General features: G+C 40.5%; 1 protein-coding gene across 1 annotated transcript in view; it reads right to left on the bottom strand.

The window, feature by feature from the left end:
- LOC139750336 (uncharacterized) overlaps positions 1-14,191 on the bottom strand; it is a 224,672-nt gene that overhangs the window by 210,210 nt on the left and 271 nt on the right. The window contains exon 2 of the mRNA XM_071665015.1: positions 11,657-11,817. Coding sequence (XP_071521116.1) covers positions 11,657-11,817 — 161 coding nt within the window. The remainder of the gene's footprint in view (positions 1-11,656; positions 11,818-14,191) is intronic.

Genomic DNA, 14,191 nt, shown 5'->3' with positions numbered 1-14,191 from the left:
TGAAAAAGAGGGCAAATGAGAGTTGGGGTGAGAGAGTATCATTAGATTTCTGGGAGAATAAAAAGATCTTTTGGAAGGAGGCAAAAAAATGCATAAGACAAGAGAACAAATGGCAACATCGGTGAAGGGGGTTAATGGGGAGGTGAAAACAAGTTGTGGTGATGTGAGGAGATGGAGTGAGTATTTTGAAGGTTTGATGAATGTGTCAGATGATAGAGTGGCAGATATAGGGTGTTTTGGTTGAGGTGGTGTGCAAAGTGAGAGGGTTAGGGAGAATGATTTGATAAACAGAGAAGAGGTATTAAAAGCTTTGCAGAAGATGAAAGCCAGCAAGGCAGCAGGTTTGGATGGTACTGCAGTGGAATTTATTTAAAAAGGGGGTGACTGTGCTGTTGACTGGTTGGTAAGAATATCTAATGTATGTATGACTCATGGTGAGGTGCCTGAGGATTGGTGGAAGGCATGCATAGTGCCACTGTACAAAGGCAAAGGGGATAAGAGTGAGTGCTCAAATTACAGAGGTATAAGTTTGTTGAGTATTCCTGGGAAATTATATGAGAGGGTATTGATGGAGAGGGTGAAGGCATGTACAGAGTATCAACTTGGAGAAGAGCAGTGTGGTTTCAGAAGTGGTAAAGGATGTGTGGATCAGGTGTTTGCCTTCAAGAATGTTTGAGAATACTTAGAAAAGAAAATGGATTTGTATGGAGCATTTATGGATCTGGAGAAGGCATATGATATGAGTTGATGGAGATGCTTTGTGGAAGGTATTAAGAATATATGGTGTGGGAGACAAGTTGTTAGAAGCAGTGAAAAGTTTTTATCGAGGATGTAAGGCATATGTGTGAGTGGGAAGAGAGGAGAGTGATTGGTTCTCAGTGAATGTTGTTTAATTTGTTTATGGATGGGGTTGTTAGGGAGGTGAATGGAAGAGTTTTGGAGAGAGGGGCAAGTATGCAGCCTGTTGTGGATGAGAAAGCTTGGGAAAGTGAGTCAGTTGTTGTTCGCTGATGATACAGCACTGGTGGCTGATTCTGGTGAGAAACTGCAGAAGCTGGTTACTGAGTTTGGTAAAATGTGTGAAAGAAGAAAGCTGAGAGTAAATGTGAATAAGAGCAAGGCTATTAGGTACAGAAGGGTTGAACAAGTCAACTGGGAGGTAAGTTTGAATGGAGAAAAACTGAAGGAAGTGAATTATTTATTTTTTTATTATACTTTGCCGCTGTCTCCCGCGTTTGCGAGGTAGCGCAAGGAAACAGACGAAAGAAATGGCCCAACCCCCCCCCCATACACATGTATATACATACGTCCACACATTTAAATATACATACCTACACAGCTTTCCATGGTTTACCCCAGACGCTTCACATGCCCAGATTCAATCCACTGACAGCACTTCAACCCCGGTATACCACATCGCTCCAATTCACTCTATTCCTTGCCCTCCTTTCACCCTCCTGCATGTTCAGGCCCCGATCACACAAAATCTTTTTCACTCCATCTTTCCACCTCCAATTTGGTCTCCCTCTTCTCCTTGTTCCCTCCACCTCCGACACATATATCCTCTTGGTCAATCTTTCCTCACTCATCCTCTCCATGTGCCCAAACCACTTCAAAACACCCTCTTCTGCTCTCTCAACCACGCTCTTTTTATTTCCACACATCTCTCTTACCCTTACGTTACTCACTCGATCAAACCACCTCACAACACACATTGTCCTCAAACATCTCATTTCCAGCACATCCATCCTCCTGCGCACAACTCTATCCATAGCCCACGCCTCGCAACCATACAACATTGTTGGAACCACTATTCCTTCAAACATACCCATTTTTGCTTTCTGAGATAATGTTCTCGACTTCCACACATTCTTCAAGGCCCCCAGAATTTTCGCCCCCTCCCCCACCCTATGATCCACTTCCGCTTCCATGGTTCCATCCGCTGCCAGATCCACTCCCAGATATCTAAAACACTTCACTTCCTCCAGTTTTTCTCCATTCAAACTCACCTCCCAATTGACTTGACCCTCAACCCTACTGTACCTAATAACCTTGCTCTTATTCACATTTACTCTTAACTTTCTTCTTCCACACACTTTACCAAACTCAGTCACCAGCTTCTGCAGTTTCACACATGAATCAGCCACCAGCGCTGTGTCATCAGCGAACAACAACTGACTCACTTCCCAAGCTCTCTCATCCCCAACAGACTTCATACTTGCCCCTCTTTCCAAAACTCTTACATTCACCTCCCTAACAACCCCATCCATAAACAAATTAAACAACCATGGAGACATCACACACCCCTGCCGCAAACCTACATTCACTGAGAACCAATCACTTTCCTCTCTTCCTACACGTACACATGCCTTACATCCTCGATAAAAACTTTTCACTGCTTCTAACAACTTGCCTCCCACACCATATATTCTTAATACCTTCCACAGAGCATCTCTATCAACTCTATCATATGCCTTCTCCAGATCCATAAATGCTACATACAAATCCATTTGCTTTTCTAAGTATTTCTCGCATACATTCTTCAAAGCAAACACCTGATCCACACATCCTCTACCACTTCTGAAACCACACTGCTCTTCCCCAATCTGATGCTCTGTACATGCCCTCACCCTCTCAATCAATACCCTCCCATATAATTTACCAGGAATACTCAACAAACTTATACCTCTGTAATTTGAGCACTCACTCTTATCCCCTTTGCCTTTGTACAATGGCACTATGCACGCATTCCGCCAATCCTCAGGCACCTTACCATGAGTCATACATACATTAAATAACCTTACCAACCAGTCAACAATACAGTCACCCCCTTTTTTAATAAATTCCACTGCAATACCATCCAAACCTGCTGCCTTGCCGGCTTTCATCTTCCGCAAAGCTTTCACTACCTCTTCTCTGTTTACCAAATCATTTTCCCTAACCCTCTCACTTTGCACACCACCTCGACCAAAACACCCTATATCTGCCACTCTATCATCAAACACATTCAACAAACCTTCGAAACCTTATACCTCTGTAATTTGAGCACTCACTCTTATCCCCTTTGCCTTTGTACAATGGCACTATGCACGCATTCCGCCAATCCTCAGGCACCTCACCATGAGTCATACATACATTAAATAACCTTACCAACCAGTCAACAATACAGTCACCCCCTTTTTTAATAAATTCCACTGCAATACCATCCAAACCTGCTGCCTTGCCGGCTTTCATCTTTCGCAAAGCTTTCACTACCTCTTCTCTGTTTACCAAATCATTTTCCCTAACCCTCTCACTTTGCACACCACCTCGACCAAAACACCCTATATCTGCCACTCTATCATCAAACACATTCAACAAACCTTCAAAATATTTACTCCATCTCCTTCTCACATCACCACTACTTGTTATCACCTCCCCATTTGCGCCCTTCACTGAAGTTCCCATTTGCTCCCTTGTCTTACGCACTTTATTTACCTCCTTCCAGAACATCTTTTTATTCTCCCTAAAATTTAATGATACTCTCTCACCCCAACTCTCATTTGCCCTTTTTTTCACCTCTTGCACCTTTCTCTTGACCTCCTGTCTCTTTCTTTTATACATCTCCCACTCAATTGCATTTTTTCCCTGCAAAAATCGTCCAAATGCCTCTCTCTTCTCTTTCACTAATACTCTTACTTCTTCATCCCACCACTCACTACCCTTTCTAATCAACCCACCTCCCACTCTTCTCATGCCACAAGCATCTTTTGTGCAATCCATCACTGATTCCCTAAATACATCCCATTCCTCCCCCACTCCCCTTACTTCCATTGTTCTCACCTTTTTCCATTCTGTACTCAGTCTCTCCTGGTACTTCCTCACACAAGTCTCCTTCCCAAGCTCACTTACTCTCACCACCCTCTTCACCCCAACATTCACTCTTCTTTTCTACCCTCTTCACCCCAACATTCACTCTTCTTTTCTGAAAACCCATACAAATCTTCACCTTAGCCTCCACAAGATAATGATCAGACATCCCTCCAGTTGCACCTCTCAGCACATTAACATCCAAAAGTCTCTCTTTCGCACGCCTGTCAATTAACACGTAATCCAATAACGCTCTCTGGCCATCTCTCCTACTTACATAAGTATACTTATGTATATCTCGCTTTTTAAACCAGGTATTCCCAATCATCAGTCCTTTTTCAGCACATAAAACTACAAGCTCTTCACCATTTCCATTTACAACACTGAACACCCCATGTATACCAATTATTCCCTCAACTGCCACATTACTCACCTTTGCATTCAAATCACCCATCACTATAACCCGGTCTCGTGCATCAAAACCACTAACACACTCATTCAGCTGCTCCCAAAACACTTGCCTCTCATGATCTTTCTTCTCATGCCCAGGTGCATATGCACCAATAATCACCCACCTCTCTCTATCAACTTTCAGTTTTACCCATATTATCGAGAATTTACTTTCTTACATTCTATCACATACTCCCACAACTCCTGTTTCAGGAGTATTGCTACTCCTTCCCTTGCTCTTGTCCTCTCACTAACCCCTGACTTTACTCCCCAGACATTCCCAAACCACTCTTCCCCTTTACCCTTGAGCTTCGTTTCACTCAGAGCCAAAGCATCCAGGTTCCTTTCCTCAAACATACTACCTATCTCTCCTTTTTTCACATCCTGGTTACATCCACACACATTTAGGCACCCCACTCTGAGCCTTCGAGGAGGATGAGCACTCCCCGTGTGACTCCTTCTTCTGTTTCCCATTTTAGAAAGTTAATACAAGGAGGGGAGGATTTCTGGCCCCCCGCTCCCGTCCCCTCTAGTCGCTTTCTACGACACGCGAGGAATACGTGGGCAGTATTCTTTCACCCCTATCCCCAGGGATAATATACATATATACATACATGGAAGGAAGTGAAGTGTTTTAGATATCTCAGAGTGGATTTGGCAGCAGATGGAACCATGGAAGCGGAAGTGAGTCATAGGGTGGGGGAGGGGGTGAAAGTTCTGGGAGCGTTGAAAAATGTGTGGAAGGTGAGAACATTATCTTGGAAAGCAAAAATGGGTATATTTGAAGGAATAGTGGTTCCAACAATGTTATATGATTGTGAGGCATGGGCTATAGATAGAGTTGTGTGGAGGAGGGTGGATGTGTTGGAAATGAGATGTTTGAGGACAATATGGGGTGTGAGGTGGTTTGATCGAATAAGTAATGAAAGGGTAAGAGAGATGTGTGCTAACAAAAATAGTGTGGTTTAGAGAGCAGAAAAGGGTGTTTTGAAATGGTTTGGTCACATGGAGAGAATGAATGAGGAAAGACTGACAAAAAGGATATAAGTGTCAGAGGTGGAGGGAACAAGGAGAAGTGGGAGACCAAACTGGATGTGGAAAGATGGAGTGAGAAAGATTTTGAGCAATTGGGGCCTGAACATGCAGGAGGGTGAAAGGCATGCAAGGAATAGAGTGAATTGGAACGAAGTGGTATACCGGGGTCGACATACTCTCAATGGATTGAACCAGGGCATGTGATGAGTCTGGGGTAAACCATGGAAAGTTTTGTGGGGCCTGGATGTGGAAAGGGACATGTGGTTTCGGTGCATTATACATGACAGCTAGAGACTGTGTGAACGAATGTGGCCTTTTCCTAGCACTACCTCGTGCGCATGCGGGGGGAGGGAGTTGTCATTTCATGTGTGGCAGGGTGGCGACGGGAATGAATCAAGGCAACAAGTATGAATTGTGTACATGTGTATATATGTATATGTCTGTGTATGTATATATATATATATGTATACATTGAAATGTACAGGTATGTATATGTGTGAGTGTGGACGTGTATGTATATACATGTGTATGTGGGTGGGTTGGGCCATTCTCTCATCTGTTTCCATGCATTACCTCGCTGACGCAGGAGACAGCGACAAAGTATAATAAATAATATAAACAATCCCCGGGGATAGGGAAGAAAGAATTCTTCCCACGTATTCCCTGCATGTCGTAGGTGACTAAAAGGGAATTTTCCAAAAGAAGGAACAGAGAGGGGTAGGCCAAGTGAGGATTTTCTCTCTTAAGACTCAGTCCTCTGTTCTTGACTACCTCACTAATGCAGGAAATGGCAACTATGTATGAAAAAAAAATTATCGGTATATATCTTTATATGTTTTTTTTTTTTTTGCTTTGTCGCTGTCTCCCGCGTTTGCGAGGTAGCGCAAGGAAACAGACGAAAGAAATGGCCCAACCCACTCCCATACACATGTATATACATACATCCACACACGCAAATATACATACCTACACAGCTTTCCATGGTTTACCCCAGACGCTTCACATGCCCTGATTCAATCCACTGACAGCACGTCAACCCCGGTATACCACATCGATCCAATTCACTCTATTCCTTGCCCTCCTGCATGTTCAGGCCCCGATCACACAAAATCTTTTTCACTCCATCTTTCCACCTCCAATTTGGTCTCCCACTTCTCCTCGTTCCCTCCACCTCCGACACATATATCCTCTTGGTCAATCTTTCCTCACTCATTCTCTCCATGTGCACAAACCGTTTCAAAACACCCTCTTCTGCTCTCTCAACCATGCTCTTTTTATTTCCACACATCTCTCTTACACTTACGTTACTTACTCGATCAAACCACCTCACACCACACATTGTCCTCAAACATCTCATTTCCAGCACATCCATCCTCCTGCGCACAACTCTATCCATAGCCCACGCCTCGCAACCATACAACATTGTTGGAACCACTATTCCTTCAAACACACCCATTTTTGCTTTCCGAGATAATGTTCTCGACTTCCACACATTCTTCAAGGCTCCCAGAATTTTCGCCCCCTCCCCCACCCTATGATCCACTTCCGCTTCCATGGTTCCATCCGCTGCCAGATCCACTCCCAGATATCTAAAACACTTCACTTCCTCCAGTTTTTCTCCACTCAAACTCACCTCCCAATTGACTTGACCCTCAACCCCACTGTACCTAATAACCTTGCTCTTATTCACATTTACTCCCAACTTTCTTCTTTCACACACTTCACCAAACTCAGTCACCAGCCTCTGCAGCTTCTCACATGAATCAGCCACCAGCGCTGTATCATCAGCGAACAACAACTGACTCACTTCCCAAGCTCTCTCATCCCCAACAGACTTCATACTTGCCCCTCTTTCCAAAACTCTTGCATTCACCTCCCTAACAACCCCATCCATAAACAAATTAAACAACCATGGAGACATCACACACCCCTGCCGCAAACCTACATTCACTGAGAACCAATCACTTTCCTCTCTTCCTACAAGTACACATGCCTTACATCCTCGATAAAAACTTTTCACTGCTTCTAACAACTTGCCTCCCACACCATATATTCTTAATACCTTCCACAGAGCATCTATATCAACTCTATCATATGCCTTCTCCAGATCCATAAATGCTACATACAAATCCATTTGCTTTTCTAAGTATTTCTCACATACATTCTTCAAAGCAAACACCTGATCCACACATCCTCTACCACTTCTGAAACCACACTGCTCTTCCCCAATCTGATGCTCTGTACATGCCTTCACCCTCTCAATCAATACCCTCCCATATAATTTACCAGGAATACTCAACAAACTTATACCTCTGTAATTTGAGCACTCACTCTTATCCCCTTTGCCTTTGTACAGTGGCACTATGCACGCATTCCACCAATCCTCACGCACCTCACCATGAGTCATACATACATTAAATAACCTTACCAACCAGTCAATAATACAGTCACCCCCTTTTTTAATAAATTCCACTGCAATACCATCCAAACCTGCTGCCTTGCCGGCTTTCATCTTCCGCAAAGCTTTTACTACCTCTTCTCTGTTTACCAAATCATTTTCCCAAACCCTCTCACTTTGCACACCACCTCGACCAAAACACCCTACATCTGCCACTCTATCATCAAACACATTCAACAAACCTTCAAAAATACTCACTCCATCTCCTTCTCACATCACCACTACTTGTTATCACCTACCCATTTGCGCCCTTCACTGAAGTTCCCATTTGCTCCCTTGTCTTACGCACTTTGCACTTTATTTACCTCCTTCCAGAACATCTTTTTATTCTCCCTAAAATTTAATGATACTCTCTCACCCCAACTCTCATTTGCCCTCTTTTTCACCTCTTGCACCTTTCTCTTGACCTCCTGTCTCTTTCTTTTATACATCTCCCACTCAATTTCATTTTTTACCTGCAAAAATCATCCAAATGCCTCTCTCTTCTCTTTCACTAATAATCTTACTTCTTCATCCCACCACTCACTACCCTTTCTAATCAACCCACCTCCCACTCTTCTCATGCCACAAGCATCTTTTGCGCAATCCATCACTGATTCCCTAAATACATCCCATTCCTCCCCCACTCCCCTTACTTCCATTGTTCTCACCTTTTTCCATTCTGTACTCAGTCTCTCCTGGTACTTCCTCACACAAGTCTCCTTCCCAAGCTTACTTACTCTCACCACCCTCTTCACCCCAACATTCACTCTTCTTTTCTGAAAACCCATATGAATCTTCACCTTAGCCTCCACATGATAATGATCAGACATCCCTCCAGTTGCACCTCTCAGCACATTAACATCCAAAAGTCTCTCTTTCGCGCGCCAGTCAATTAACACGTAATCCAATAACGCTCTCTGGCCATCTCTCCTACTAACATACGTATACTTATGTATATCTTGCTTTTTAAACCAGGTATTCCCAGTCACCAGTCCTTTTTCAGCACATAAATCTACAAGCTCTTCACCATTTCCATTTACAATTATACATTACATGTTATAATACAAAATACATTTTACCAAAACATGATGTTGCACTCATATTCATCAGCAGTTAACTGTTTCTCTGCTATAACTATTTACAAAAAAAAAAGGATATTCTACCACATTCATACACTCCCTCAATTCATACTACTTTATTCCATCTCTGTCAATTATTCCCTTTATAAAAATCCCAATGACCTCATTCCATCTTTCTTCACAACCTGATTTCCTAATATCCTGCACTCTGCAAGCAATTGTAGATCTACATTTCTTTGGCATAACTTCTTTTCTTTATCATACTCATCTTACAGCTCCAGTAATTTGTTTATTAGAGTACTGGCACACTGTATCTTAATTTCCTGAGCCATTCTTACAGAAATATTATCAAAATATTTCAACTTTTTGTACATTCTCCACCTTCAACCCATCAAACACTAAACTATCGTATATAGTGTACAACATACTCAATTTCATTTTTTACCTGCAAAAATCATCCAAATGCCTCTCTCTTCTCTTTGGTGTTGCCCATGCTTTTTTACCCATGTAGGTATTTCCTGTGTGGTGGGGTGGCGACGGGAATGGATGGAGGCAGCAATTATGAATATGTACATGTGTATACATGTATATGTCTGTGTATGTATATGTGTGTAAATGTTAAAATGTATATGTATGTATATGTGTGCGTATGGGCATTTATGTATAAATATATGTGTATATGAGTGGTTGGGCCATTCTTTGTCTGCTTCCTTGTGCTACCTCGCTGACATGGGAAACAGCAATTAAGTATAATAATTTCTAACTCCTTCTTTCACTTTTCTTGCAAAAACTTAAGGTCTAAATTCATTCAGCACTGCTAGCTTATTGCCCCCCTGCTCACTCCTAAAACCTAACATCTCTGACATCCAAACCTCTTATCCTTCTAACATTATTTCTACAATATCAGCATTGCTGACCATTACCTTCTTTACTACATAATTAATGTAGGCAATAAACAACTTTGGCTACATCACACACATCCCTGTTTAACTCCTAATCTAGTCATAAGCCAGTAATGTGCAATATGAAGTAGCTTTACCATTAGATAGAACAAAAAATATAAACTTTTCAAACATGGGAAGAGTAAAGACACCTTACCATACATGCAATTCTCTTGAGAATAAACACCCTTAGTTTCCTTTATCCAACCTTTTAATCTTAAAAATATAAACCATCTCGGTGTATAGTACAACTAACATCAATTGATTATGCTGTTTTCTAAGGCTGGGCAAACAATAAGGTTAATTCTGAGCACACCAATATCAATTACATGCCACAAACCATATCCTTACACAAGTGCTTTATAACATGTTTACAATAAAGGTATTCTCAGCTTGTTTATCATCATTTGAGGCACCCTTATCAGATATTCATCATATCTGCAATACCTCTATCTGATATTTCTCAGATTTTGGAGTGACCCACCCCATCTTATATTCCCTAAACTTTATCTATAATGTGTTTCTGTACGTATTTTTAATTCAGAATCAGTGTTTCTGTAAGTATCTTTCAATTCATATAAGAGTATTGAAGTACTAACTAATCTATATAAAATAATAATCAGATTTCTGCTACATGTTAACGAAAAAATGTCACTATACAAATGTCTCTTGGCAGACTCTGTACCTGGAAAACTTTGCTTGGCAAGGTGCAAGGCCTATGGAAAATGGGGGTTTATGGGCAGCACTTCTCCAGAGATATAAATCAAATCCCAAAATGAATACTCCAAGGTTAAAACTAATCAAGTTAAACTTAAAATACATGCTTACTCTCCAAAAGTTTTAAAAAATCATGTATAAATTGTTTAGTAACATGATGGCACTGTCACCCCTGATGCCACACATCCATACTTCCACAAAGTGGTCAGCCAGCTAAGTTTCACAAAAGGCTACCTTGAAGCTCAACCAAGCTACAAAACCTGGTTATAACACTCCAGCAGCCTCTCCCTAGCAAAGATGGTTTGTTGGGCAGGAATAAAAGCAACCTAATGCACCAAAACATTTTTGGTGGCACTGTGGAAAACCGTGGATACTCAAACTTAATGACATGGTAGGTAAAATGGTATACATTATTCTAAGCACATACATTAAAAAAATGAGGGTGGTAAAATGTTATAAATTATTCTAAGTGTGCATACTCAAAACCATGGTTGGTAAAGCCATGATAGGCACGGGACCTCTTTTACAATGATTTATGAATGAAAATGTCTAATACTCTGGTTGGGAATCACTACTTCTCATTTTGTAAACCCAAGTGCCATATATGCATCATCTATAAAAGGATTAACTGTGAAGAGCTATATTTCAACAATGAAGAGTATGACCATACCAGACTATGTGAGATATAGGAGTAGACAAGAGATCAAATTTTATATGAAATGATATGCCACACACCAGGGGAAAAGACACGTGTAAGTAGTTGATCTTTTACTTTTAAACTATTCGCCATTTCCCGCATTAGCGAGGTAGCGTTAAGAACAGAGGACTGGGCCTTTGTGGAATATCCTCACCTGGCCCCCCTCTGTTCCTTCTTTTGGGGAAAAAAAAAAAAAAAAAAAAAAAGAGGGGAGGATTTCCAGCCCCCCGCTCCCTCCCCTTTTAGTCGCCTTCTACGACACGCAGGGAATACATGGGAAGTATTGGGAAGTATTCTTAATCCCCTATCCCCAGGGATAGATATCCCTAGTAGTAGATATGTGCAGTAATTAATGAAAAGTGTTTTATAGCAGATATTCTATGTATGAAGGTACTGTAAATTACCCTTTAGTAATTAAAAACAAAATAAAGATAAAATAACAACTTACTCTCTTTTGAGCTGAGAAATGGATGTTTTCATTCTGTCTCTTTCTTCTGTGAGTTCTTTAATATGCTCCTGTAATTCTGCAACTCTACTGTCGCCTTCTTTTGGCTGTCCACGCACAGCCCACATTGATGATAATCTGGAGTGCGTTTTCACCTTTGGAGGCTGTAAGTTAAAAAATCTCATTATGAATTATTAGTATATCTTAAATTTAGTTGTACCTTTCCATTCAATAAACAAATGCCAAGCTCTGACAGCCTTGAAAAGCATGTGCTATGGTAATCAAAATAAATTTCCTGAAATCTGAAATCCCCAAAAAAGTTAGAAGTGTAACTCTATAAAACTATACAATCATAGATATATGTTACCATGAAGTGGTGGGGTAGGTCAAGCACAAACAGCATCAGCAACATCACTCATGTACATCTTAAACCCAAGCTCAATGTGTTGAAGTAAAATATGGACTTCAACATTTACAAAAACACTGCTTGCTTTTTAACTTTACAAACTAAAAACTTTACAAACTAAAAGTCTCCATTGAAACCATTTCCATACAAAATTTTTTTTCATTGCATCTGCTCACCAATCATTCCTATCAAATCATCATCAGAAATCACCCTAGCCATCACACTACTACATCTATTCATCTCCTCTGTTGCCTACCTCTCCTCCTTGTACCTTAAAGTGCATTACACACATGCACATTTCTAATGACTTCTTCAGACCAGAGTAAGCCTTTTGCATCCCATTTTTCATTCTATTGTTCCTCATAGTTTCAACCACACTATATGAGAGATATATCTATCTCCACTACCTTTTTACCTATCCTGTCCGATATGCACTAAGGTTTCACAACCACAGATCAGTATTGGAACAAGAGTTCCTTCAAGCATGGTTAAATTTTTTCACTTTCAGTGAACCTCCAATTTTACCCAAATGCTTTTCCTATACCAACCTAGTAATCTCCACTCCCAACAAATTAAACTTTCATAACTTACAGTTCTTTGCTACACAAAGTGATATTATTATGCCTCCTTTCTTTTCTGAACCTAGCATATTACTTCTCTTGTCATTGACTTTTAGCATCCTTGAATCAGCCCACCATTCTATCAAACCCATTCTCTAATCTAGCTAAAAATCCAGCATCATCCGCATACAACAATTATGGTAATTTCCATTATTCTGTTTCTCCATGGTTAAGTATCACACTACAATCACCAAACCTCACTCTCATCTCACACAATACCCCTTCCATTACAACATTAAATAACCAAAGATATCATACAACCATGACACAGTTCCTCATTTATTTCACATCACTCACTCAATTCCCAGCTTACCCTCATACATGCACTACTCCCATTATAAAACTCAAAGATACTGAGAAGTTTTCCATGTGCACCAAATAAAATCAAAAAGCCCTAGCATGTCTTCCTATGCACTTTTTCACATGCATTTTCTTCATACATAAATACTGCATACATCTTTTTCCTAAAATATTCTCTACTACCTCTCCATGTGCAAAAATCTGATCTACACACCCACCTCCCTTCTCAAACCCAATTTGTTGTTTACCAACAAGGGGTTCTATATTCCTTTTGATATGATCAATCACTATATTAACATACATCCTACCGACTATGCTAAGGAAATATTCATGCATAATTCTTACAATCTGTTTTATTTCCCTTTCCTTTCTACAGTGGAACAATAACTGCTTTCATCCAGTTATCAGACACGTGATCCTATTTCTATGCTTCCATACTAACCCAACAGATCCACTTATCAAGTTAAATTTCCACCCTTCACCATCTTACTAACATTTCTATCTATGCCACACCCCTAAAAAAATAAACATCCCTTCATCATACACTATTGTTGGAAATACCTAAAATGGTGGTATACTTTCCTCAATAATGGTATGGGAGGGTGATGAACTGACAAAAGATAGGCCCTGGCATTCCAGTTCTTAAGCTTCATTGCCCTTTTTACTACTTCCTTTGTAATATCTTCCTCTCATATATACCTCTTTCCCTTTATCTCTATTCATGCTGTATCAATAGAAACATCCCTTTCAAACTCACTTCAAATCTTTCCCTGTGTTGTAGCCTTTAACTTTCATTACTACAGCACTATTCTCCTTGGCTTATATACTTCTCATCTACTCTTATCTACCTCCTTCCAGAACATTTTCTGATTCTCTTTTATTTCTGGTTAATCTTTCTTCAGAGATCCTCATTTGCTTTGCATTTAGGGATACTTATCTTTTAAATTGTTTTTGTTCAGGGTTTTAAACTCAACATTCTTTGCCCTCAATTCATCACTATATCCTGGCACATTCAACTTCTTCCAAACTTTACCTTTTTAATTCAGGTTTTTCAAATTTCCATTCCACCTTGCTATATCTCTATTGCCACACCCTATACATGTTCTAACCACACACTTCCTAGCACCCTCCAGTAAAACTCTTAAACTTCCCCAATAAAATAAGATTAGTAAGTCTGAACATAAAGGTTCAAGTGAGCATCATCAAGCAAAT

The sequence above is a fragment of the Panulirus ornatus genome, chromosome 9, assembly GCF_036320965.1.
Source record: "Panulirus ornatus isolate Po-2019 chromosome 9, ASM3632096v1, whole genome shotgun sequence".
Lineage (NCBI taxonomy): Eukaryota > Metazoa > Arthropoda > Malacostraca > Decapoda > Palinuridae > Panulirus > Panulirus ornatus.
Note: the sequence above shows the minus strand (reverse complement) of the source record. Positions and strands in the feature narration are given on the sequence as shown.